This window comes from Simochromis diagramma, unplaced genomic scaffold, assembly GCF_900408965.1.
Source record: "Simochromis diagramma unplaced genomic scaffold, fSimDia1.1 OVJJ01000131.1, whole genome shotgun sequence".
In the NCBI taxonomy this organism is placed as follows: domain Eukaryota; kingdom Metazoa; phylum Chordata; class Actinopteri; order Cichliformes; family Cichlidae; genus Simochromis; species Simochromis diagramma.
This window is the reverse complement of record NW_024387200.1, coordinates 12001105-12028325: the sequence shown is the minus strand read 5'-3', so window position 1 is coordinate 12028325 and position 27221 is coordinate 12001105. Positions and strand designations below refer to the sequence as shown.

Here is a 27221-nt window from a genome sequence, read left to right as displayed (position 1 = left end):
TAAACACCTTCAAATTTAATCAGCCAGAACTTCAGGTTCCATGTAGGAAAATAAAATCACTAGAGTGAGACATCTTCTTATGACCATCTTCGTGAACATAAACGCGCCGGTTGCCCCGCCAACACAGATCTGGAGGCGTGGACGTCCGGTCCCTCATTGGTATTATCTGAGGCGCGCACCCGAGTACAATAGCACTGAGTGGCTGGAGCCGTATGACGGAGTCAGCCAGCTGACCGCTGATTGGCTGAGTGATCCAGCTGTAGGAGAGCGCCAGAAAACAAGCTTGAGCGGGTGATGTTGGATTCTCCAAGGAGTAGTATAGCTGAACAGGAGTCGGAGGAAAGGATTTGAGGAGGACTGCCTGCTTCTTTCTGAAGAGGGAAATAAACTGCTATGTCGGTCTGAAGGAGCGGCGCCCTGACAAGTGTGTAAAACGGGGACGCAGAGCCACACTTGACGATTTCATTCATTCAACAGCGAAGGTAAAGAGTGGTGATTTCCCTCCGGAGGGTTTCTGCAACACAGCTATAATAGTGTCCCTGGCTAGGTAACTAATTAATGCTAAGTCTTACTGACTAATAATATCCATCAGAAACGCATTTACCTCTATTCACAGGCTCAGCAACGGCTAAAGCTGTGGACCCATTTGCATAAAATAATTTACGGCCGCAACTCGTGTTGCAACTTAGAAATAACATTCTACTAACGTTGTATATTAATACCTGTAGCTGTAAACTTATTACTGTCAGCTAAAAAGTTAATGCGGTACTTCAGCTGTAAAGTTACAGGGTTGAGGAAGAGCAGCGCAGTTAGCTTTATGAAGGCTAGTTAGCCGATGCTCTTTGCGCCAAATTCAGCTGACCACGGATCTGGGTTTACTTTTAAGTGTAACTTTACAATTCCCATTCTCAATATTTGTCTTTACTTTGGAACGCATTTTTCCCAGATGGAGGTTCAATGCCTCGCACTGAAAGACCTCTCAAGTCCAAGGAAGAGTTCAACGGTGGGGCCGGAGGAGGAGGATGGGGCTCGCGGGGAACAAAAGGTAGGCTAAGGTGGCACCCTGCTTTAAATCAGGTGAGGCAGGTTTTATAAGATTCATCTGAAAGAAAGCTTTGAAATCAGCGCAATCAGAGCGCTGTGTTCAGTCACGTGAGAGCTTATTGCTTTTGGCTTTCAGCAGCAAGGGCTGTGGGCTACAGTGCTAAATAAGATCTTGAGGGTTGTACAAATCAGTGTGAGTTGCTTGATTCCTCCAGATCCAGGAGCAGGCCTCCGGTCTCAGATTCAGCATATGGGTGGCTTATTCGGATCTTTGGAGATGTGTGTTTATATAGTGGATGAGTTGGTATGAATAAATTCAACCAGGATTACATGTTTTTCTTTCATCATTCTTTACTATAAAAATGACCCCTTTGCAATTCATTCTGTATGAGCCTGTATATTTGAGCCTTTATTAAGGCAAACCTGCACTAATTTGATCACATAACTGTCTCCATCACAGGAGAACATGTGTGCAGAGAAGAGAAAATCAACACCGCTAAAATCTGCAGAGTCCACCCTTCCTACTTTGCTGATCAACAGAAAAGGTGCTCCCTCTGAGCTCGCCCACATTACCCCCATCAAACACACGTCTCTGACCGAACCCTGGACACCAACGGCTAACCTGAAGATGCTGATCAGCGCGGCGAGCCCAGACATCCGGGACAGAGAGATGAAAAAGGTGCTGTTTAGACCAATAGAGAATGATAAAGACCAGCCAGCGAGCCCAGATAATGTGGTGGAGGATCCAGAGGTGGAAGATTCTTGTCAGGTGTGGTGTTTTGTTTTTGTTTGTTTGTTTTAAAAGGACATTTTAACACAGATTGGATTTATTGTGTTGTAGTTTAAATTAATATTCTCCGAAAAATATATTTTATTGAAGTCCTGTTTAAAGACTAGTCATTTAAGCTGTAGATTGTTGGATTGGTTGACTAATCCAAAAGACAACGGCATTGATCTCTGTCCAGTTTGAAGCTGCTGATGAAGAGGACGATGCAGAGAAAAAGCCGAGCAGAAAGCAGAAAAGTCTGGGTCTGCTTTGCCAGAAGTTCCTTGCCCTTTATCCTGATTACCCACCGCTTCACAGCCCCATCTGGATCTCGCTGGATGAAGTGGCAGCCAATCTGGGTAAGAACCAATAATTTGAGAGCAGCAGCAGCAGTTGGACACAGGGGAAGGAGATGACTACAATTAGTCTCACTGTAAACTCTTCATGGGGCCAGGAAAACACTGCTATTGAATTTGGGAATGACTGCTGCTCAAATCGTGCACACGTTTTAGAGAAATGTTCCTGTAATCCTGTCAGGGGTGGAACGGCGGCGGATCTACGACATCGTGAATGTGTTGGAGTCCCTGACGATTGTGGGGCGGATAGCCAAAAACAGCTACACCTGGTACGGTCGTCAGCGGCTGGAAGCCACCCTGGAGGAGCTGCAGCGTAAGGGCCGACAGCAGGGCTACCACCTCCAGATGGAGCAGGCCAACGAGGCCAGGGAGACCGGACCGGGCCGAGAGGATGACGGGGGGGAAGGAGATGCTGGAAGCGGTAATAAACTGAAAAATAAAGACTGGAGACGAAGAGTTTTGAGTGTTTAAAATTAACACTATAAGGAGAGTGTGCCTTTTCTTCCATATTGGCTCCAAATAAAGATTAGACGTTAACCGTAGTCTTCATTAGACTAAGTATCACTTCAGTTGCCTGCATGTAACAGTTTAGGTGTAGGCTTATTTTCACGGGCAAATGCTTAACACTAAAGCTGAATAAGGCCTTAAACCCACAGGAATGGATTCAAGCCTGGTTACCGTAGCGACGCTGCCTCTGTCTGCTCACAGCTTGTCATTAAGAGGTTGTACGTTTGCAGACTTATAATGTGGCTGGATTCTAATAAAGATCTAGTTTGTAAAAGTTGTACTGAGGTTTCAGGTTTGATTTCACGTCTCTGAAATGTTTTCATTCAGACTGAGGTTGTACAGAAGAAACAAGTTTATGTTGACAAGTACTTTGAATTTCTGTATGGAGTTTTGGTGCCTGTTATTAATGAATAAAATGTAATTAAACATACGATTCACTGGTTTTTCGTGGGCTGATTTTCACTGCTAATTAAGAAAGCAGTAGCTTTTTACACTGTCCGTTTCTTCTGCTTGTCTTTGCAGCTGGTAGCAACAGGAAAGACAAATCTCTGCGCATCATGAGCCAGAAGTTTGTCATGCTTTTCCTGGTGTCCAAAACTCAGACTGTTACCCTGGATGCAGCAGCAAAGGTCCTCATCGAGGAGAGTCAGGACTCATCAAGTCACAGCAAGTACAAAAGTAAGAAACCCAGAAGTGCTGCAACGTGTATAGTGACGTGTATAGATTCCAGGAAACAGTATTTCACCAAACTAAACACTGTGTCTGTGTGATCTCCAGCTAAGGTGCGGCGTCTGTATGATATTGCCAACGTGCTGACCAGCCTCAGCCTCATAAAGAAGGTTCATGTCAGAGAGGAGAGGGGCAGAAAGCCGGCCTTCAAGTGGCTCGGCCCGGTTGAATTCAGCAGCTCTGTGAATGCTGGTGAGAGTTAAAGATGACTTTAGTGAACTCTGCTAGAGTAACTTGAAAATATAAGACAGTCCAGACCTTTGTCAATCTAAGAACTGCGTTTGTCATCATTGCTCTTACCCTAAATCAGTCGTCATCCATCTACCTGTAGGAAACACTTTGAATGTAGCAGCCATCGCTTCATCTGAGTCTGCACAGCCTCTAGCAGGACAGGAGCTCAGAAAAGCAAAAATGGCACGTCATGCCTCCTTCAGCATCACGCCAACATCTGTTGCAGTCCAGCGGCAGGTCAGCTCCGCACCCAGCAGCCCGAGACGTGAAGTAACCGGTAAGAGATTTTATTTTTGGGGGAGTTGTTTGTTTCCAATCGGGTGGCGGGAGACGGCCAAGCGTCCCCGAGCCTTCTTTTAAAATCTGCAAGTCGTGCGCTTTGACTCTGCGGAACAGCATAGAGCTTTTTCAATATCCTGTCTGTTTGTTGTCTCTATGCTGCAGCCCTGCAAAACCAGCCTGTGGATTATTCCAGAAGGACTACAAGCAACAGTGCAGCGTGTCAGCTGCAGTTTGGAAGTAATGCTGAGTGAGTAAACGCTAACACACAGATACTTGCATGCACTTGGTTTAGATTTATCGGCAGTCTCCCAGCACAGATTTACTGCCAAAGAATTTACAGCACACATAGCTCTTTTTTTTTCTTAACCTTTGCCAGCACAGACTATCAGTAATGTTGATGAAGGATTTTAAACTGGAACTGGGGGCGGGGGGATTGGGTCATCTCAAAGATCAGCTTTCTCCATCTGAAGTGTTACTATTAAACCAAAAGTTTTTTGTTTGAGTTTTTTATACATGACACATTCAAAGTCATCTCTGTTGTCAGGTTAAAAGATGCTGCCCTCTCCCTTACAGAGTCTATTTTGCAACCTTCTCTTATTCGTTATGTTTTACATTCAGTGCCAGTGTTTGATTTGGCTGATGTGTTTCGCTCAAGGCTACATGTAACAGGAGCTGACTCTGTGGACATTAATAGTTTTTGTCTCCTATGAGTGTATAAGTTGGCGGCATACATGGAGTACACAGTAGTTCATGTTGTTTCCTATTATTAACTAAACTACTCGTGGCCAAACCACAGCTGCCTCAAGGCTGTGGCTGTTAAGTGTTTTGTGGGGGAGTAAGATAATAAGACATGGAAGTGTGTGTTGAAGAGGAATATTTTAAAAATGAAGTTAGCCAAAAGTGCACCGGGGGCAGTGGTAGCCCACAGGATGAGAGCTAGAAGTTTATGCCTGTGGCCAGTTTCAAGTCTGCGTTTCAGCTGAGATATTGTAGGGGCACACAGACCCAGCTCTAACACAGTAACCTTTTGATGAGGTCAGGAATTTTTTACCTGCATTTCAAACCATGGAAAGCAGGATTCAGGACCATAAAGCTTGTGCTTAAAAAACTGCACAGTTTGTACAGTTTGCTGAAACCTGCTTATTTGTCATTTACTCACTCATTGCCACTGGAGGCTTTGTTATGGCCAGGACCCTGTAATGTTATGCTATTTAACAAAAAAAAAGTGTTCTGATGTGAGAGCAAAGTTTTAAGAAAAAAACTTAGTTTATTTCATCTTGTTATGTCTGCATCCTGCACACTTTACCCTTATTTTAACTTCAAATATCTAGTCATGTGCGTAAAGCTCATGCTCCATTACAAATATGCCTTCACCTTCAATTTAAGTTACTTTTATTTATATAGCGTCAAATCAGAACAGTTGCCTCAAGGCGCTTAATATCGGTAAAGACCTCACAATAATGGAGAGAAACCCCAATAGTCAGACAACCCACTTTGAGCAAGCTCACGGTGACAGTGGGAAGGAAAAACTCCCTTTTTAACAAGAAGAAACCAGCAGAACCAGCGAGGGGCAGCCAACCGCTGTGAGCACTTGAGGGTGATGGCAGGAAGATGGGACAAAAAAACCCAAAACACATTGATCATAACCAACACATCTTCCCATGGGCTTCCCATAATACACATCAGTGCATCATGGGAAGCCCACAGCAGCCTAGGCCTATTGCAGGGTCACTAAGGGAGGATTCGGGGTTACCTGATCCAGCTTAACTATATGCTTTATCTAAAAGGAAAGTTTTAAGCCTAATCTTAAAAGGAGAGACGTGTCTGTCTCACTGATTCAAGAGAAGGAGCCATTCTACTTTTAAATATCCTTGGAAGCACATGTAAGCCTGCTATCTGAGATAGATAGGGGCTACTGACGTGTGCAAGAGACTGATTTGTGACTTAACTTTCTGTGGTTCCTCTGTATCAGGAACAATTTGGTCAAAATGTTTAGAAGCTAAGGCTTGACAAGCAGTGTTCCACTTTAGTCGAACACTGCAGTATCTAATGCTTGTAGTCATAAACAAATGTTTCTCAATCAGATTCTTGGCAAAAACTCAGTCTACAAGTAGCAGGAGAAATATAACTTACTTTTCTTTCCCCCCCCCTTTTCAGCAACCGACCCGGCACACCACCGCAGACTCAGCTCATGCACAACAGCAGTACTGCCCTTTCCCCGTCCTCTACCCTTCTGGCACCACTCCCCCACCCGGAGCACCTCTTTGTTGCTTCCCCGTCTTCCCATTGCTTGGCCTACCTGCCCAGCCTGTCCCAACCCTCCGTGGTCATGCTGTACAGACCGCCAGAAACGCCAAACCAGATGCTTGAAGGTCACACCTCACCCAGGTTGGAGGCAACGAAGAGGAAGAAGGAAGAAAGAGAGGAGGAGATGGTACTTAAAAAGAAGGGAAATTCTGCGTTAGAGAAATGTGAAAAGGTGAGATGGTATTCTGTGGCGATGTGGATTTTAATTTCTGCTGCTAATTGCTATTCTTGTTCCAGTTAAAAACTAACTCAGAGCTAATTATTCGGTTCGGTGCCGTAATTCTGACAGTCAGAAAATCCTGTTAGTAATTCACCACCGCAGACAGTTAAACTGAAAATGGAAAATGTGCCATGCTCACTGATCAGGAAAAGTCTTGTGTGGTGTAATTAAAGACTTCTCATCTCAGTAGAGTATAAGATAATTGATCATTTGAAAACCTGGTGCAGTTAATCAGGATACATAAAATCAAAGTAACTGGATGGTTCGGTGTCACATGCTAGGTTGGTCTTTTTAAAAGGTTGCCTGAGAAAATAAACCGTAAGCCAGGAACATGACTTGACTTTGTTACTAGAAGGGGAGACGTGTTATAGTCTGAGTTTTAAGGACTGTAACAAATGCAGATCATAAGGCTGTAACATCAGATGTCATTCCTGCTCTTTCCAGACTCGAGCTGAAGCTTGCAGGGAAACAGCAGAGTGCTCGCAAGCTGGTGCAGCAGCAGGCCTCTGCAGAGAGCAGGTGATCGGCGAGAGTGGAGGTGGCAACACCAGCAGTGAGCACGCTCAGCCGTCGCACTACCTTTATGTCCCCAACAATGCAGGTAATGCACTGTTTTAGCAGCACACAGAACGAGATGTTAACTATGATTTGCTGTGATAGTAGAGGGCTTGTAAGAGAGGGGCACTATGATTTGCACCCTTTCACTCTTTTACTGAGAATATTCCCTGCAGCAGGTCCTTTCAGTGCTGGAAATCCAGAGCACTTTATTCCCAGGATTTGGGAACTGAATTTTATTTATTTATCTTTGCTTTGTAAAAAAAAAAAAAAAGAAGAAGAAAAAGAAATCCTTCAAACCCTTTAATCGGTCCCCTGTCCTCTTTTCTAGGATTAAACGGCCTCAACTTCCTGCTCTCAGCTGGACAACCAGCAGCCAGTCTAGCACTTCCTCCCAGCAGTGTTCCCACCTTGGCACTGCCCTATGTCCTGGTACCATCTGCTGCCCTGTCCCATTACCCCCTGGTGGCCGGCAGTCTACAGCAGCAAGGCTCTGATGCTCACACAAAACTGAGCTTTGGTCTGCCTGCCATGATGTCACCTGCCCACTTCATGGTGGGGGGGGCGCCGTATAGTGTGGTGCCGGTTCCACCGCCGTCCACTCCAGAACAGAGCGGGCTTTACAGGTCGTCAGCTGGCACGCCACATTCTCCCTCGAGACCACGACAGACCATCAGCATCAACACGCCAGAACCACTGGTAAGAACTGACTGTACTGCTGTAACCCTGCTCTCACACACACACACAGCTGTCTGCCCTAAAATACATCAATGTAATTAGCCTTCATAATGAAACATGACCTTTCTCGTATCAGGCACTGGAAAATGTCACAACACAGCTTGACACGAGAGCAAGTGCAGCATCTGTTTTGTGGAAGGTTTACCCTCATTTACTCATCTGGACACTTTGTGTCACAGCAGTTAAGACTGATTAATCTCCAGCTTGTTAAATGGGAATGAACTTTACTGCCTGCAAAGACCAGTGTAGTGATGCTGGTTTAGCTCTGATAGAGTTACTGGGCAGCAAATTCACGCGACGTTATAAACAATAGGACAAGTTAATGACCACGTTGTAATGATGCATTAATCCCACTCTCACTTTCAGTGTGTAGAGTTACGTCTACCCACCCATTTTCTTAGATAATATTCAGTCTACTGACTTCCACTGACCTTTCAGCAAGTGAGATTGCATCTACTGCTGGCAGTGGCTGCTGTTTATGCGTTGGGTTGTCTAAATGTTCCCTAAATGCATTCTGTCTCTCTTTACAGACTCCACATACGCCCAAGGAAACCCCAGCATCTTCTTCAAAAGCTTTCTTTCAGACCCCGGGCACTCTGGGAAGTGTAGTCAGTGCTGCGCCAGCTGTCCGAAAAAGGGGATCGGCACAGAGGAGACTCGACATTGGCCACCATCCAACCAGCTGAAGAGACGGGAGCTTGTGTTGAACGCGCCGTCTTAAAAATTGAGGGTGGTGAACCGAAAATGAAACAAAGAATATGGTTTTAAACCTTTGGTGCTATGTTTCTAAAGATAAATTGAGAACTTCCCAAGAGTATCGAATGTTTTCTTGTAAATCCTGGAGAGTCTCATATTTTGCTAATTGACTGAGTTTTATTAAAGGGGTGTCACACTGTGAAATCAGACACTCAAAACTATCGAGACGTCCTCAAGGTTAGGTTTAAGAGTAAGGCAGTATTACCAATGCAACAGTGCCCTCCTGTGATGGGAGCCGGTCACAGCTGCATTTTATGTTTCCTCCTAGAATGATCAAGCTACCTATTTACAAGGGCTGTAACGATTATCCAAAAGCACATTTCATGTTATGCTTTACATACATACATACATACATACATACATACATACATACATAAAATAAATAATATTATTTTAAAGGGGACAAATAACCAGAAACAGTCTTTTAATGTTACAGCTTTCACCACACTGCCACACTTCAGGCATTAACTTCTCTGCATGGGTATCACAGCACAGGAAAACGGGCATGCAACACGGCATCGCTGATGATTCGATCACTGTTTCGAGTTTTGCTTTGTAATCGTTACACCCTTGCTAATTCTTCACCCTTTGTTGTAGCCCAGTTGCTATTTATATCTTAGTGAAAATATGTCGATTACAGGGTCTGTAATGAAACATTAAGTTTTTAGCACTAAGTATTTGAAGAATGTACCCGTAATCTTGTAGTAATCGGCCCATTCAGATTTAGATACACGAAAACAGGTGTAATATGACACGTGTGAGCTGCTGAACGCCGGTTTACAATGACGGTGGTTGGACAATCCTTCCATTTTAGACATTAAGAAAATGATCACTAAAGCCTTAAACGTTTACAGCCAGACAAGTATCTGAAGGAACAGTTGTTATATTTCTCGATGCTTACGGGTGGTTTCGTGTTCTCGTCAGGAAGACGTACCCGGCTGGTGCTATGTGCATTCTTATGTGTAACCACTGTTACTGAGTGCTGAAAGACAATGTGACAATTCTCTCAGGTACTTGAATACTAGTCACTGTGCTACAGTTGGATTGGGAAAAGTATCAGAGTACTGTAAAGTGTTTTTCCTCCTTTGTTTATACAGGGAAACTAGTGCCTTAGTTAACGGGGCATGTTGCTAAGAGAACATCGTTGTTGCCTCAAAACAGATTTTCTCAGGTTGTCAGTGAACGAGGCTCAGACAACCCAATAGTAGGAGTTATTCAGGAGAGCTTAGCTATGTCACGCCAAAGGCTGTACAGATAATCCACTCTAACCAGTGGGTGTGTCGTTTATGTCAATATTTTTAATGACTTATCCATAGTGTCAAGTGTTTGTACAGTGTTTGTCTCGGTCCTGATTTTAAAAATAATGGTTATTGCACGGTTCTTTTAGTAGCTGCAACAGCTGGAAACTCATTGCTGTTCTTTCATTGTAACTCTGCACACACGATGTAGTTCAGAGCCAAACATTTCTGTGTGACTTGAAACAAAATAAATGATTCAGACCAGCTTTACAGTCTTTGTCTGTATTTCTAACAGCTCCATTTTATCGTGAGGATGTCAAAGAAGAAAAAAATGATTTAAACGCTTTGTTTTTCTAATCTACAATCAAAAGGGGCAGGAAATAAACTAACACAAGAATCCCAATGTTAATACAATTACAGATGGCTTCAGTTTACCAATTTGGGAATGTGCAGATGCCACTAATAATTCAAATTCATAATGGCCCAGCAGATGGAAACAAGCGATGCTAGTGTAGACAGATGACGCTTCATCTGTAACACAACTCCTGTTGGTGCAAACTGTACTGATTTGTGTATTAAACAGTCACATATGATCCATGTGATAATCAGTATGATAAAGCCAAATATATGTAATGGTTCACATGTCTAGCAGAGGCAGTACAGACTATTAACATTCAGGCTGCACATGTAGGGGAAAAAAACCTGGCGTTTCGATTCTTATCTGTAATGAATTGGAGTTTCAATGCTGGACAACACATTTAACACATCAAGTGTGATCTCAGGGTCAGATCGGGCTGAGTGCGTAGCAATTAGAAAACATACCATCTGTGGATACAAACATGTAGCTATCAAAGCCTTTTTATATCAGCGGTAAAAGTGAGCCGAGGGAGCGCTCGATGGATCTCTTTGGCTCCTGTGAGGCATTTATGACACTAAAACTCAGCAGATGGAACAATTAACTTTATATAGACAGACAGTTTAGCCAAGTGTCTGCTTTGACCAAAAACACCGGAAACAGAGGGAAAAGCAAGAAATTGGCATTTAAATATGCATTACTGTTAGTACCACCCCGACCATTACCACTACAAAAAAGAGAAATTATTACTTCCACTCGAAGAGGTAATATTGTTACACTCACATGACTCTTTATTCAGTACACCTGCTCAACTGCTCATTAACACAAATATCCAGCAGCTAATCACACAGCAGCAACTTATTGCATTTATCTACAACCTCAATGTAGGATCAATGTAGAATCAGGATGGGGCAGAAAGATCTGGAAGACTCTGAATGTAGCATGGTTATTGGAGTATTTCAGAAACTGCTGAGCTACTGGGATTGTCCCACACAACCATCCCAAGGGTTTATCACATAGAATGGTCTGGAAAAGGGGAAATATCTAATGAGTGGTGGTCGTCAAGATAAAAAAAAATGCCTTGTTGATACCAGAAATCAGGAGAATAGCCAGATTACTTCAACCTGATCAGAAGGCAACAGTCAATCGGTGAGAGGAACATCTCTGAAAGCACAACATGTCAAAGCTTGCAGCAGAGTGGGTGCCATTTCTGTCAGCTAAGAGCAGGAAATCTGAGGCTTCAGTTCTCACAGGCTGACCACAATTAGATGATGCAAGACTGAAATGACATTTCCTGCTCTGATGAGTCTTAATGAGTCCAGACTGCTTTGAAGTTGTAGCAAGACACTAGTAACTAAAATAACTACTTGCTAAGTCATGGGATGCAGAAGAGCATCTATGAATGAACAACAGGTCAAACCTTGCAGCAGATGGGCTGCAGCAGCAGAAGGCCACACCAGGTGCCCCGCATAAGAACTGAATATCGAGGCTACAATCACACCCACTGTTAAATATCCCAATTCTTTGATCTTTGGGCTGAAGGAAGAACAACACTCGGTGTATAAATGCTCAATCAACAACCTCTTTAATCAATACAATTCTCTTTATTCCATACAACACTCAGCATTACCAACGTCCGGACGGGAGATGTGAATGGGAGGGCGTCCGGCAAAATCTCGAAGTGTCTGACCGTTTCTCACATTCTTATAGCTTCAGCCCCCTCAGAACTAAGCATTCACATTCTTTCTCTCTCAGTGAGCCTAGGTTACGGCCTTGGCTTCTTGTGCAGTATGTTTTGTTCTTTCTACAATCAGAAAAGCACGGCCACGATTCTCTGCAAACAGTATTCTCTTTATAAATCAGCAGTATGAAGTACCATAGAACAGTGTGATTCATTCACAGTAAATCAGCAGTTTAATGTAATACAAATCAGCCTAAGCAATCTAATAATTTCACCTTCTAACTCAGGAGTATAATGCAACCTAAAACTACATGATGATTCATAAGCTTAAATCAGAGGTATAATGTAACATAAGACAGTGTAATAATCTCACACCACTCACACGGGCCGGACATTAGAAGATTGGAATCTGCCTGGTCTGATGACTCGGATGGTGGGGGTCAGAATTTGGGGTAAACAACATGAAAGCATGGAGCTATCCTGCCTTTTGTCAACGGTTCAAGTTGCTGGTGGTGGGATGGTTAGGGGGATTTTTTTTTTTACACTTTATGCCCCTTGGTACTAAATGAGCATTACTTAAAGACCAAAACCTACCTGAGTACTCTTGCTGACCATCTCCCTACAGTACAGTGTACCCATCTTCTGATGGCTGATCATCTGAGATCTTCTTGCAGGATCCCCCACGGAACATAGTCAAAAAAATACACGTAGACTAGTTGGGTAATCTCCCACACCCCTCCTATTCTTACTTTTGTTCTTCTTGTGAGCTTAGAAGCCTCTGAGGTGAGGTACCCCCACAGCACTGGGGTAACTCCAAGAAGGCTGGGCACCCTGAACTGTCATTTGGCACATACGTGTAAACAACATCAGGACTCAATCCACAATGTGAAGGTACAAGGAAGCAACGTTCTTGTCTACTGGGAAAAAAACAACATACAGGCAGCAAGATGATACAAGCATACCTGCTCTGCCCACCGCCAGGGCCTCCTTAAGTGCTACCTGACACACATTGCAGCCAACCACTTCACCACCTCCTGCGGGTGGTGGACCCAAACAAAGGCAGGCCCATGTTGCCAGGTTGGGGCACTCAAGCTCGCTCCCCAGGCTGGCTTCAGCGTGGGGCCCAGGCAGGGGACACTGGACCCTTGATTTTTTCTTTTTCAAAGAGGTCGTCTGAATTGCTCTTTGTCTGGATGCTATCAGGGGGCAAAATCTAACAAGAACGTACCCCCTGGATCCCATCTTAATGCCAGGTTCCATTCACAGTACATGAGCACATTAAATATTAAAGGATGAAAGCGCCAAACAGTTTAATGCTTCTTGAACATTTTTAACAGGAAATTGCTACACAGTAACATCAGCATTGGTTTTTATTGATTTGTATTTATGGATTTAACTCTTGCATTTTTCTTAAAATCAGAAACATATAGTTTTATTCCTGAACCTGTTTTATTCTGTCTCTGGAAGTATAGCCACCAGAAAAGTGTAGTAATACATTACTATAGTATTGACTTTAAAGTACTTGTCCAGGGGGTTAGGGTTAGGCAAGTTTCTCTGTTTCTTCTCTGAATGCTCAACATTTAACGCTGTGAAAAACACATTTCATTTCCGTTTATGAGGGCATGGCTTTTCTCCTCTCAAATACTTGTGACCATATTAGCAGCAGCTCTACCTGCCTAAATCTGTTCTTTATTATTGCGCCTTAGTTTCTGCTTTTAGAAATTCTTTCTGAACACGAGGCTTATTAAACCCAGGTGTGCTGCCACATTCCTAAAACTGTCACAAAACAACAGAGAGCTCTTTATTGAATTCATTTTTTTAAACGAACGTTGCTACTTTTTGTAGTTTTACATCAGGTGTTTACACCTTCATACTTCATGTACACTTTCCTCCAGCTCACCAAGTTTGTTGTTGTTGTTTTTTAACAGTATAGTCTATAATATCAATGCATTTCTTTCTTTTGTGTATATTCTGGGTCTTGATTTTTCTCCTATCACTATATGCAATCATGGAAAATTGTCCCAGAAGCCTCGGGGAGCACATGGTGTTAGTTCCTTTGGTTACTCATAGTTCCAGCCTTCCTCTTTCTAACTAATTTTATTTTTACCCAGAATGTTTCTTATAGTGGAGCAAGGTACCCTGACCTTATAGCTAAAGCTTGAGATTCCTGAATACTTTCTGAAAATTCATTTAGTTATTACAGCATGCCCCGAGTAGTTCTGTCCAGCTTTCAGAAATGCCTTTTTAATGAGATACAACAGTTTTTCCCATTTACTTTAAATTTTAATGGAGGGATTTTTTTTATTTGTAGCAAGTTTGTGGTGGGCTAATGGTAAGGTATAGCTGGAAGCAATGAAGCTGGAATTTATCTCGTCGGTTTGTAAGCTTTTCTGCATTTACCTTATCTGCAGGCTCTACCAGAATGTTCTCTTTACTGTTGTAGTGATGTTTCATTAACGACACAGGAAAATGTCACAGAATAGCAGTTAGCTAACATTCATGTCAAACTCTTCACTTTGCTCAGTGCTCAGCTGTTTGTTAGCCAGGTGTAACCAAGTTTCACAAAAACTACTCAGTGCCTAAAGGGCAACATCAGCAGTAAAATGTATTTTTGTGTTTAAACTGTAGCTTTGACTATACCTTTTTATTTTCACACAATCGACAGTATAACTTGGAACATAAATGAAATGTGAAAATAGCAACTTTATAATTATAGCTGATTTCTGTTTTCAGGTGTCCCAGTACGCACTTCGTTTATAACACGCCATAAAAAATTCCAGTTCCCCCTCCTTGCTTTGTTTCAGATGCTGGTTGTGAGCACAGCAGTCCCGCTTACCTGCAGTTCAAATCTTCAGTTTGCATGAGGCAGCCAATCACAAGGATGCTATAAGGGAATGGGAAGGCAGCTAAAATGGCAGATAAGACTGCATCAAGATAAATGAGGATTATTTTGAACTGAGTCATGCAAAGCCACTGTATAGGGATGAAAAAAAATACAGAACAGGAAACGATAACAGGTCCTCTTTGAAGGGCATAATTCAAGTCAAGAGCGATTCTTTCTGTGATTTGACTTTTTAATTAATTACTGTTGTGTGTCTTATTGAACTGCTGAAGTCAATCTTTCACTTAGAATACGGCTTTGTATCAGTTTTAGCTTTCATATATAGTTTGGTATCTATTTATCGTCGGTCCTTTATGTTTGAAGTTTATGATGTAGTCATTGAAGAGTGTTGTACTGGTGAGTGCCGCATCACTGCCATTGTCTCCAGAGCTGTAGTGTCTGATATAACTGATTTCTTTCTTTATCTTGCCTGAGTGATACAAAACAAAAACAACAACAACAATTTTCTGGTAGTGGTTTTTACATTCTGTGTCCAGCAGGGTGCAAGATTACAGCAAATTTTACAGCAGTGGTGATTTAAGCCCTGACAAATTTTCTGGGACACTGCAAATGATTTCCCTGTAAATGGATGCATGCGCAAATGCAAAGATATAATATTGTCTATTGTACTAAAGTCTATTGTCTCTGTCTCCTTTCCTGTAATCCTAACAGGAAGACCAGCTTCCTTTTTCCTGCACAAATCCATGAGTTTTAAGACAGACTGCACTCAGGCACACAGCTGGTGGTTCTGCATGCTCTCTGTAATAATATATTCAACCACATGATCCAGTACAAATGGATAAGACAATAATTCTATATTTGAAATCCGAGCCACTGGTACGTGACATGACATAAAATAAAACAATAAGTCTTTTGGGGTTTTGTTATAGGAATAATCCACCATCATTATACAATCCTACTGCCACCATAATTATCCCACACAAAAGACAAATTAAACACTTTTCACAACCTCTTCCAACTTGGTTACTCGAAGGGAAACTATTATCAGCTGGCTTGTGGTCTTAACTGATATGTCGCATTGCTTCATAAGCACTTTATGATCAGTAAGGCTGTCACTGAACCCACGTTTTGTTTGTTTGTTTTAAACAGTCTACCTTCAGTGTCAACATAAATCGTTACTCTTCCGACCGCACGGGAAAGCAGCAGTGCTGAGTTCACGCCCCTGGGTGAAACCCCTCCTCTCTCTGTAAATGTGCGGAGCAGAGCGTTGTGTGGCAGTACGGCGTGTGTGTGCTGGAGGTACCGCAGAGGTTTCTGGATATACCATTCAGACTCTGAGGTGGAGCTCAACCAGTTTTGGATATTGGCTGTTTTTTCTTCTTTTTAAAAAATATTTTAAGGTAATTTTTTGTTTAACCGGTTTGGGTTCGCGGTGTGAATTAATCACTGTTCCAGTGACAAGATAAGATAAAAAGATTACTTTTGAATTACAGAAATTATTGAATTAATCTTGTTGGTCTTTGGTGCAAAATGTTTGTAGACTAGTTATCGGGCAACTTTTGCGCAGACTGTTTTGTGCGTTTCACTGATAACTTAGATATACTTAAGAAACGAGGTTCAATGTCAGAAACAGCAGTGAGCTAACGTTAATACAAAACTCTTTGCTCGGTGTTCAGCTGTTCATTAGCCAGTTGTAATCAAGTATCGCACAAACTGGTCAAACTGTGCCTTAAGGGCAAAGCCAGCAGACAAATGCATCTTTGTGATATCAACTTTAACTTTAACTGCAGCTTTTTTGTAAGGGTGACAATATTATTAATAATATAAATTCACTGTAAAAATGAAAACAAAAACGTTACAGCTCGTGGCTGACAGAATAAGAATTTAACTCCTTCAATATGTTCATATTCCAGAATAATAGAAAATAAGGTCATTACCATTCACTGATATGTTATGGAGTCGCCTTATTGTTTCAATTGTCCCAATGCAGTCTGTAGTCTACGCGAGAAATGGCAGGAAAAAACACTTAATTTCTTATTTTATAATAAGTTTCAGATTTCCTCTCTTGAAAAGGGTTCAGTGAATCTTTCTTGAGGAGCTCCATGCAGCTTCATTAGTCTTGCTTCACTGGAAGATTTCGTGTCCAGCCATGATCTCAAAGCTCAGACTCTTTCTCAGATAGACTGGAATACACTTCCACAGCCAGTACCGGCAGACTTGTTGGCCTGTGCACTTCCACACCGACTTTCTCATCAGCTGCTGAAGTATAGCATTAGTGGGCTTTGATCCCTTCTCATGCTGGGGGCCTGTGCTGCAGTCTCTAATCCAACAGGGAGGAGACCTGTGACAGAAAAGATTAATAGTCTCGAGTGTAATGAACAATCACAGCCATTTTCAAGTTTAATTTCCAAACTATGATATCATAGCAGGTTTGTTTTGTGCTGACATGTGAGGGAAAACTTAAAATGTTGCATTTGTATTTAGTGGGATTTAATCTGTAATTACAGGCAAATGGACAAACGTTAGGGAGACGCATGGTGTGACAAGACACTGTTTATTTCTCACTTCTTCTGTGCAGTTAATGTTTGCATCCTTCAGCCACAGCTCATCAGGAAACAAAAGCTCTGAGGCATGGCGCCCGCAAGCATTCCTCTGGGTATTAGTCTGCCCTTTTGTCAAGGCTGACTTTGTTTATGCAGTTGGGATAGACGTTGTGGCCTGTAGCTGTAATTTTCAGTCAAATCATTGCTATTGTGATATAAATCCTGCAGTGCTTTAATATGACAGAAAACACAGCTGTCCTTTTTTTTACTCACTCGTGTTTGGAAGTTCAGAGGAGGAACAGACGAGATGTTTAACCTTTCTCATCATCTCTGTGTCTCTTGTCAGAAACACCATGCCAAACTGGGGCGGAGGCAACAAGTGTGCAGCATGCCACGGGACAGTTTACCACGCGGAGGAAGTGCAGTGTGATGGCAAGAGCTTCCATAAATGCTGTTTTCTCTGCAGTAAGTACATCAAATGCATCAAAATGCAAATATAACTTTATCTGGAATAAGATTGAGCAACGTTCCTGTCATCAGCGTAGACCCCGCCGAAGCAGGACGGCGCTTGAACTCTGTTTCGCCTCCTCGGGTCACCTAAGAAAGCTTGCTCTGACATTTCGCTCACTAATCCTCACCCCAAACCAGCCTCAAAATGTCAGTGAAAATGTTCCAGTGAAGACCTCGCGAAGACATCAGGATATTTCTCCATAGAGCTGCTGTCAAGAAAAGAGCAAAACAGTGTGAGCCACAAAAGGCGGGTTTCTTCTTTTTGAGCAGCTCTATTACAAAGACAGCTTTGTCTGACCCAGGAGGTGATGAGCAAGGGCACTTGCTGTTCCTTTTTTGTCCAAATTCTCTGTTTTCTGACATTCACTGATTTTTAAGAAAGATAGCTTTATGCTGACAGAGAAGTCACACAGCCTCATATGACTGTGTGTACACTATCTGTGTCTTTGTCTCACCTATTTATTCACAGTCAGTGCCTGTGGCAACACATGGGGAATACTAGTGTACATGTAGTTGAAGCAAAGAGGAAGTACTGTCAAAAAACCTAAAAGTGCATCACAAACTGAGGAGGGCAAGTCAGGATTTAGGTGCCATTCAATGGGACATGCAAGTCTCGTTTTGACAGTGTTGGCTGGGAGACGTGCAGACGTGAATGGAGACATTTTTCCTGCCGGTTGTGTGAAATCTGAAACCAGATTCAGACAGTCTCGTAGCGAAGGCCATTGTGTAAAGAATTCAGCTAATCCCAGCAGCCAGCGTGGGCACAAGCGTGCAGCCTAAAGCACCCGTGGAGCCTTTGTATTTACAGACGCTACTTTCTCTGCTAAGACAAACCTGCCAAGATGCTGTCAATTTTTCCAACACCTTTGGTATACAGCCAGACTCAAGCTGGAATTGATTTTCTTTAACCTCTTACTTTATGTTATTTAAATACCTGCAGTTGCAATCAAAATGGTGTTAAAGTTATAAGAGAAAACACTGGAATTTGAAGAATCTGTTCTTGTTTTGTTGATTATTGTAGATGTGAACTTTAAATGCCAGAGGTCTTTGAACCTCTCATTCTTAGCAGCTGGTTCACATTCTTGAACTGGCTCTTCAGACCTTTGTGGCTATCAGATATTTTACTTTCCCCCCTTGGACACCTACTAGGAGTAACCCTTGTTTCTGTCATATCGTTCATCTGGACGCAGCGTTTTCAGTGGGAGAGATATTCTAATGTTCGTCAAGCCGCGTCTTTATTGATGTATACTGAGGTGTCAAAACTGGTCATTAAAGTTACACGGGAGGATAAAACAGAAACTACAAACAAGCTTCTTTTCATTCCCACAGTTGTTGTTGACAGAAAGTGGACTGCTTTCAGCTGACACTGTAAATTACCCTTCCAGGTACATTATGTCAATTTAGCCATTCAGAACAAAGTTAGTTACGAGGGGAACTGGAGGGCCATGTTTCAGACACTGGGTGGAGTACTCAAAAAATGAATTTGAGCCCTGCATGGCTAATTTAGGAAATCCCAAAGAATACAGAGTTAGAAGTTAGCATAATAGGTGACTACAGACGCACAGCTCACCTGCTCTTTGTGTGCTGCTTGTGAGAGGGACGCAGTTTTTAGAACACTGACTTTAAGGGAAGAATGACTGTAAAGGGAAAGAAACAAGGAGGAGGAACTGAGGGGCTGCACTAAAACCCAGTAAAAGATTGAATATGGATGGATCTGTGCTACTCTAAAGGAGTCTAATAATAAATATTAGAATTTCATCTAGTACTTAAAATCTTTATAGTGTTTCAGACATGTCATGTCCTACATTTAGGCAGTAAATACATGTAAATGTAACCAAGTGAAAAGAATTTTAGAAGACCTTTCCTCTCACATAACTGCTGCTGTGTGTGTGTCCACAGTGGTCTGCAGGAAGGGTTTGGACAGCACCACTCTGGCCAGTCATGACCAGGAGATCTACTGCAAATCGTGCTATGGGAAAAAATACGGTCCTAAAGGCTATGGCTATGGACAGGGAGCAGGAACACTCAACATGGATCGGGGAGAACGGCTGGGAATCAAGCCTGAAGAGTAAGCTGGACTTCAATGAATGCTTCATTCATAGAGTGCCAAATCACAGCAACAGTCACCTCAAGGTGCTTTATATTGTAAGGTAGACCCTACAATAATCCATACAGAGAAAAACCCAGCGATCAAATGACCCCATGAGCAAGCACTTTGGCAACAGTCAGAAGGAAACACTCCCTTTACATAATGATTAAAGCGTAACTCTGACTAACTGTGATCACAATGGTTATTTCAGTTAACATGTGCACATGGTATTTCATGACATCACTACTGTATGCAGTGATGTAACTTTGCTGTATACTGCCTCTCGTCTGAGTTCTGGTGATGTTTATTGTTTCTGTGGGAGTTTAAAAAGTGTTAACTTTGTGTAAATTCCCAACAGTGTTGCCAGTAACTATGAAACTATAATATCTTAACAAAGCATCATTCATCAGTTATAATTACACAGATGTAATGCTGCGGTGTGGTTGTCGAGGCCACTGTGTAGTGTTGCATTATTTGTAATGATCTTTATAAGCTGTGGCTGCTGACTGTCACAGTGCCATTGTCAGCACGTACTTATGGAACTGAGGTTGAAGCTGATCCCAAATACACAAACTACTTCACACAAAAACCAGAAATAGAGGTTATTATGTAGCTATGTAGGTGAGCGCTGTCCTGTAAAATGAATCTTTGCCTGATTTGAAAATATCACCAGATGCAATTTAAATGCGTACAAATGGCAATAACAAGACAATCTGTATGTTTGCATACAGATCAGCTTGCCCGAGTAGTGTCGTTCAGAGTAAAGATTTCATAACCATGAACAAGCCTCTGCGCTTCACAGTCCCGGCCCTTTTCTGCAAGAACCACAGCGCTTTGAGAGAGGAAAGAAACCTTACAGGAATACTGGCAAAACTCCACTTCTTTATCAAATCCAGCTTGGCTAAGTCAATTCCCAGATGTAGATCCACAAGATTCCTACACAGTATGGAAGGAGTAGTATAGAATTTGGATCTGGATAAAGAGACAAAAAAAGAGTATGGAAACATATTTTTGTTTTTACACTAATGCGAATATTGTCTTTAAAAATGAGAATTTCTGGAAATAGATTCTATAACCAGTGTTTACCTCCAATAATAATCATTTGATTCAACAGGTTTTGGTGCAGAGCTGGGTTGCTTTAAATCTGTGAGATGGGACACTGGGACCTGTCTTTGAAGAGGATACAGGCTTCTCACTGTCGACCATTAGCTACAGTAAAATGCCATGCACTAACCTTTTTGGGTTATAATGTTAGTACAGTTTGCATGTACAGTAACTCACAACACAGTACATTGTAACAGTGGGTTTAAATCCATTCCTTTACATGAGAAACATGTTTGTCCTTTGAGGTCTGATAAGATCTGATTCATCTGCCATGAAGTCTGCAGATATGAATCTTGGAAATGGTGTCATTTTAAAAGGGACCCAGAGAACAAGATGAGGCAAGTCTGAAATTCAAAGTAAAGATCTAAGAGTGAAAAACATCATCTAACCGAACAGGATCGTTGCTTTCCATCAAGCTTCCAGCCTGCAGCCCGGGAATGGGTTGGGGATATTTTCTGGACACTCCTAAGGCAAAATTGCATCCGAGGTTTTGTTACACTGCATAATTATTACCCTGCCTCAGACGTCAGGTGATTCGATTATGAAAGAGTTATTATGCAACCAGAAGGATCTCGCTCACCCTGCTGTATCCTCCATCACAAAGACCTTCATTCAGGGGCCACTGAGGCTGGCAGTCACCCTTCGATAAGCATTGCTCCGGGCCCCATGGTGCCCTGCTCATTTTCCCACCATTGGCAGAGAACAGACAGCAGAGCAGTCAGGTTTTTTTCTGGATCTTAATGTTTTGGATCCTACTTTGTTCAATACTAGCACCACAAATAGTCTGATATGTTGATTTTAGGACTCTTTGAATTTACAGGCCAATGTCAGTCTGACTAAAATGAGAGTTGAACATGTGAACGATAAATTAACTTTTCCTCTGAAATAATTTGCCGTATATTTATTTGCCCTTTCCCACCCAAGGACCCAGACTCACAGACCCACGACCAACCCCAACCCATCCAAATTTGCTCAGAAGTTTGGCGGTTCGGAGAAATGCGCCCGGTGTGGAGACTCGGTTTACGCAGCCGAGAAGATCATGGGGGCAGGCAAGGTGAGAGTTTTACCTGAAGTGTGTTTAAAGATCACACCACAGACCTTCACTCTCTCTGCTTTTCAGGCTTTAGTGAAACTGGCACACAGTGTCCACTTTGTAGGGCTTCACCAAAATCACACAAATGCTTCATGTCAAGGACACGTTTGTCGTTCTCAGTTGTGACGAGAACTAAAGTTTTGTGTGGTTTGATGGATCGTGACCCCCATGAGCTGGCACATCACTGAATGCTGATCGATCCAGTCTTGGACATAAAAACATAACAGCAGGGACGTGTTACTTTGCGTCATTTATAGTTGGTTGCTCAAGGTTCACAATACTGAAGTCACAAGCAATCCAGTGAATCAAAAGCTTCGGCTTCAGCTGACATTGGATATGCCTAATATGGTCGTGTCAGGCACTAAACTCTGGTTTGTGATAGGCAGCCAATCAGAGAGTGCTTACGGCAGATCTGCAACAAGGATTACTGTGGCTCATGCAAAGCTACAGTCGAAGTGTCTGAGATGACAACAAACAGAGTTGAAATCAGCATATTAGCTGCCCTTTAAACGAGAGAGATGCATCTCTGAATATGAATCCAATATGAACTTTGAATTGAGGCATCTGCTCAAGACATTGTCCAAGTCAGCTATTTAACTTTCACTAGTTCAGCCAAGTTTCAAAAATTATTACCCTTGGCACAAAATGTTATGAATTTATTATTACGTTAATGTGGACTTGCTTTAAGAACACACAACTGCACCTTTGTGCTGTTTTTGTTCTGTTTGCACTGTAGACACCTTTAAATCAGTTCGATCGATGGCAATCTGCAGTGTGATTTAATGTTATTCAGAAAACACTTTTCTAGTGTGCAGACTCCACTCAGCGCTACACAACTCTCATCAAACACAGCTTTAGCATGAACAGTCCCAGCACAAATGAGGTCCTTGAACTCCACTGGATCACAGTCTGCAAACCACAGGGGTGAGACTGGTTTGACTGGATTGAACACACATGGTCTTGCCTGTGCTGAACCACACGCTGGAGGTTTGCTGCGGTTTCTCCTAATGAGAGAACGCAAATGCTGTTTTTCTGATTGAAGCCGTTCCACAGAGTCTGGATGGGAGCTTCCGGACAGCTGGTGTTAATCGGACTAAGCCTGCTATTGTCAGTGCTCTGATTTACGTCTAGGGACGTATCGGCAGGATGTTTTCAGAAATCAATAACTCTCAGAGCAGTTGCTCATATGAAAAGCTGTCCGTGGAGGACAAACGATTTGTGTGCTGGATTTCTGTTGCCTCTCAAAGTGGGAGGAGTGGATCATTTCCTGTCAGTGATCACTTGTGGCTTCATGCATGAGCTGAGTAACAGCTGGTGACGTTATCAGAGCTGTTAATGTGTTTCCTAATGGGAGGAGAGGCTCTTCTCATTGGCTAAGACATGACCTGTAATTTTCTGTGTAATGAAAACGCCCCAGGCCGTGGGAAAGCCAAGTTGCTTTAATTGGATTTAATGAAAGCACTGATGATACATGATCCAAGAAGCCTGTGCAGGTATCAGCTGTTATAGAATTGACCTGACATTGTACGAGCCTTGCAGTTTAATCTAGATGTGGCATAAAAGCATAATAGCTGATCAAATGAGATCAAATCTTCCTGCTTTTCGTTGCAGCCATGGCATAAGAACTGTTTCCGCTGTGCAAAATGTGGCAAGAGCCTGGAGTCGACCACCCAGACTGAGAAAGATGGAGAAATCTATTGCAAAGGTGAGATAAATCTAAATAATTTGCAATGCTTCATTCCAGCATTACAACAGAGTGCTTCAGACACAATTTAGATTTCCTGAAAAGGTTTCCAGAAACGTCTCCGCTACCATAATAACTCCACCCAGGAATTAAGAGAGATTACTTACAGCTTCTACAAAGCAATCCCAGCACCAGCGCATTTTCCCACTGGATAGATCGACACTCCATTAATGCGTTAATGAATAATATTCAATTCAATTTTAACTGAGTTCAGTTTTAATTCAGTAATTCAGTTCAGTTGCCCAGACCTTACAATGATACAGAGAAAGCCCCACCAATCAGACGACCCTCTATGAACAAGCGCTTGGCAACAGTGGGAAGGAAAAGCTCCCTTTTAACAGGAAGAAACCTCTCACAGAACCAGGCTCAGGGAGGGGCGGGGCCATCTGCCACGACCAGTTGGGGTGAGAGAAGGAAATGTGTGGCATACCTCACTTCATGGCTCAAAAGTCAGATTGAAAATGTATGTTGGAGAACACTGCTGTTCAAACCTGTTTGTGTGAGGGAACCGGTCGGATTAAAGTTTGCTTAAAAGGACCTCCTCGTAATCCAAAAGGAGGAGAACTAAAACTGTTTTTATTTTCCACACAGCTGCACCAAGGCTCTGTGTTAAGTAAATAACACAGAGTAAACTTGAGTAAAGTCCAGGAATAACAATAAAAATATGGAGCTGGAAATGATTGTGGTAGATTTGCTTTAATGCAGAAACTGGAGTCAGGTTTGTTTGGACTCCCCATGTCCTCAAATATCTAACCAGGAAGACTGACAAGTGGTATTGGATTGCAATGACATTTGGTAGAGGGTTATTGGGGTAAATGTGTGTGTTCCTTTAACTTTCTGCTGCCATCAGCATTATTGAAACAGTACAGCTTGTGACCAAATACCTGCAAAGCAGATAACATTCCATCTGTCTCTGATGTACATTTGGTTAAACGCTTTTTAGCATGCTAGTATGTTAGCATGTTCATTGTCAGCATGCTAATGCCATTGCATTTACATACATCAGTCTCAGGACTGAGCCAGGGGAACATTTAAAGCTGCTCACTTTTAAGATTGTGCTGTGTGTCCTGTTAGTCTTGTGACTTGCACAAGGGATGATGCCTTCACATAAAAGAGACAGAACGGTTGACTTGTTACTCACAAACACAAAGTCAGCTAATTAGATCAGTAACGGCATTATGCAAATTATTCTCTGCTCCTGTGCCAGTGAATGTGACCATATCAGCAAAAAGTCAAATGGGATGGACTTTCTGAAGTGAAACATGCTGTAGCTGGTGTTGTGTCGCATGTTTTCTGTGGGTTTGGCTCTGTCATATTAACAGAGCCTCACCAATTTGACCTCCACAACAAGCTCTCTCTCTCTCCTCTCAGCACAATGGGATGCTTTGCTTGAACAGAAGAGTGATGCACGCCGGCAGAAACAGTCGTAAACACAACTGTCAGCAGATCTTGTTTGCTGTATGTCACAAGGAAACCGTGCACTGATGGGCAGGAATGTTGCAACTCGGCTCTAAAGACAAACACCCTCAGCTCTGCTGCCGCTATCAATCAATCTGACAGCTCGCTGTCCTCTAACAGACATGTCCGCTCTCTGTTTCAGCAACATCTGGATGTTGTTACGGTGCCCGGCCTGAGTGTTTCAAAGACAGATGTGGACAGCAGATCCGATGTTTGTAGACAGAGCTCAAGGAAACGCTGCGGTTTATTGAATGAAATCTAGGAATGCTACACAGAGAATGGAAATTCTGCAGGTCTTTGTTTTACCACAATCCAAAGAGCGGGGATATTGAACCTTAACACGTGCATGTTAAATAAACAGCTAAAGCTGGGAAAGCAGGCGCTGCTGCTACTGAAAGGACTGGAAACACGTACACACAGGAGGTTTCTGTTGCAGTGATTAGATCTGCTCAGTCACTGGGTCATAGAGGTCAAAACTGTAAGTGCAAGCGACAGGAAAACAAACTGCTTTCACAGCAGACATCTTGACACAGTTGTGTTAATGGTTAAATCCACCTACGGAGGTCCTGTTGGTTCATGTTATTGGTTGGTTTATGGACCAAACGAATGGTGAAGAAAGGTGATTTTAAGTGAGTTTGAACGTTGCATTGTTGTTGGTGCCAGACAGGCTGGTCTGAGCATTTCAGAAACTGCTGATCTGCTTGGATTTTCCCCACACAGCCATCTCTAGAGTTCATCAGAGAAGGGTCCAAAAAGAAGAGAATAGCCCGCCTGCTTTAAGCTGATAGGAAGGCAACAGCAACTCAAATAACAACTCATTACAGCCAAGGTATGCAGAAGCATCATGTACCACTCCTGTCAGCTGACAACAGGAGTCTGAGGCTACAGTTTCGTCTTGATGCATTCTCAATCATCCAGGTAAGTAAATCTCCAAAAGTTGATTCTGTTCATCTGGACGTAGCGTTTTCAGTGGGAGACACGTTTCATGAGAATTTGCATAATCATGATGAAGGAACTGACCTCCCAGCTGTTTGTTCCTTCAGTGGGCTGGTTTCAGTCATTATGCAAATGTACTGTTTATAAGATTGAAACCTGCAGTCAGCTGAGACTGAAGAAGTCACCTGGATGAGTGACGAAACGTTTCTCCCACAAAACGCTACGTCCAGATGAACAGAACTTTTGGAGATGAGGCTACAGTTGCCATGAGCTCACCAAAATTGAGCAACGGAAGCGTGGAAAAACATTCCCTGGTCTGATAATCTTGATTTCTGCACAGTAGGCTCTGCGCTTGGCATAAGCACCATGAAAACATGGATCCAGCCTGCTTTTTATCCCCGCTTCATGCTGGTCATAGTGGGGTAATAGTTTGGATTTTCTTGGCACATTAGTATCAAATGAGCTTTGTTCACCGCGACCCTGCCTATGTGAATACAGTGTACTTCTGATGGCTGCTTCCAGCAGGATAACACACCATCTCAAAATAGCTTCTTGAATATGACAATTTCATTGCATGTAACAGCCTTGACAGTCACTAGATCTCAATCCAGTAGAGCACCTCTGAGATGTAGCGCAATGGGAGATTCACAACCTGTGCAACCAAGCAAACTGTGATGCTGTGAAACAATATGGATCAACGTTCGGGGCAAAGTTTCCAGCACTTTGTTGAACCTGTGCCACCAAGAATCAAGTTGTGCAAGGAAAAGCAGCTCCAACCTAACATGACAGTGTTGTTAGCTTGTGTTGTGTGTCATTTCAGGTTTACACAACAATAAATAATTTACTGGTAGCAGTGATTTAAGAAGCTTTCAAATAGAATGACAATTAGAAGTAGAGAGGTTTGTTGATGTTTCTTCTTTCCCTCCACAGCATGCTATGCCAAGAACTTTGGCCCCAAAGGGTTCGGTTATGGCCAAGGAGCCGGTGCTCTGGTTCACGCTCAGTGATGGCTCGGTGGGACCACAGTCACTCGTCTACATTCCTCTGCCCAACATGAACACATTTCATCCTCTATGCTTTGATGCTTAAAAGGTGCTGTTGATACAAATAAAATAAAAAAACATGAACAAACCAACG

General features: G+C 42.6%; 2 protein-coding genes across 3 annotated transcripts; both read left to right on the top strand.

The window, feature by feature from the left end:
• Positions 1–238: 238 nt before the first annotated feature.
• Positions 239–8851, top strand: e2f7 (E2F transcription factor 7). The gene is made up of 13 exons (XM_040050997.1): positions 239–482; positions 947–1045; positions 1505–1813; positions 2010–2169; positions 2348–2587; positions 3196–3351; positions 3451–3594; positions 3734–3910; positions 4078–4162; positions 6073–6394; positions 6887–7043; positions 7329–7696; positions 8266–8851. Exons 2-13 carry the CDS (start codon positions 947–949, stop codon positions 8419–8421), a joined length of 2373 nt encoding a protein of 790 aa, XP_039906931.1. The 5' UTR covers positions 239–482; the 3' UTR covers positions 8422–8851.
• A 7024-nt stretch (positions 8852–15875) lies between these two features.
• Positions 15876–27215, top strand: csrp2 (cysteine and glycine-rich protein 2). 2 transcript variants are annotated; one of them, XM_040050828.1, is made up of 6 exons: positions 15876–16007; positions 17497–17615; positions 19560–19728; positions 21778–21907; positions 23558–23651; positions 27015–27215. In XM_040050828.1, exons 2-6 carry the CDS (start codon positions 17504–17506, stop codon positions 27089–27091), a joined length of 582 nt encoding a protein of 193 aa, XP_039906762.1. In that variant the 5' UTR covers positions 15876–16007; positions 17497–17503; the 3' UTR covers positions 27092–27215. The 2 variants fall into 2 exon arrangements, with proteins under 2 accessions (XP_039906762.1, XP_039906761.1); XM_040050827.1 differs by having other exon boundaries at positions 15877–15967.
• The last annotated feature ends 6 nt before the right edge of the window (positions 27216–27221 follow it).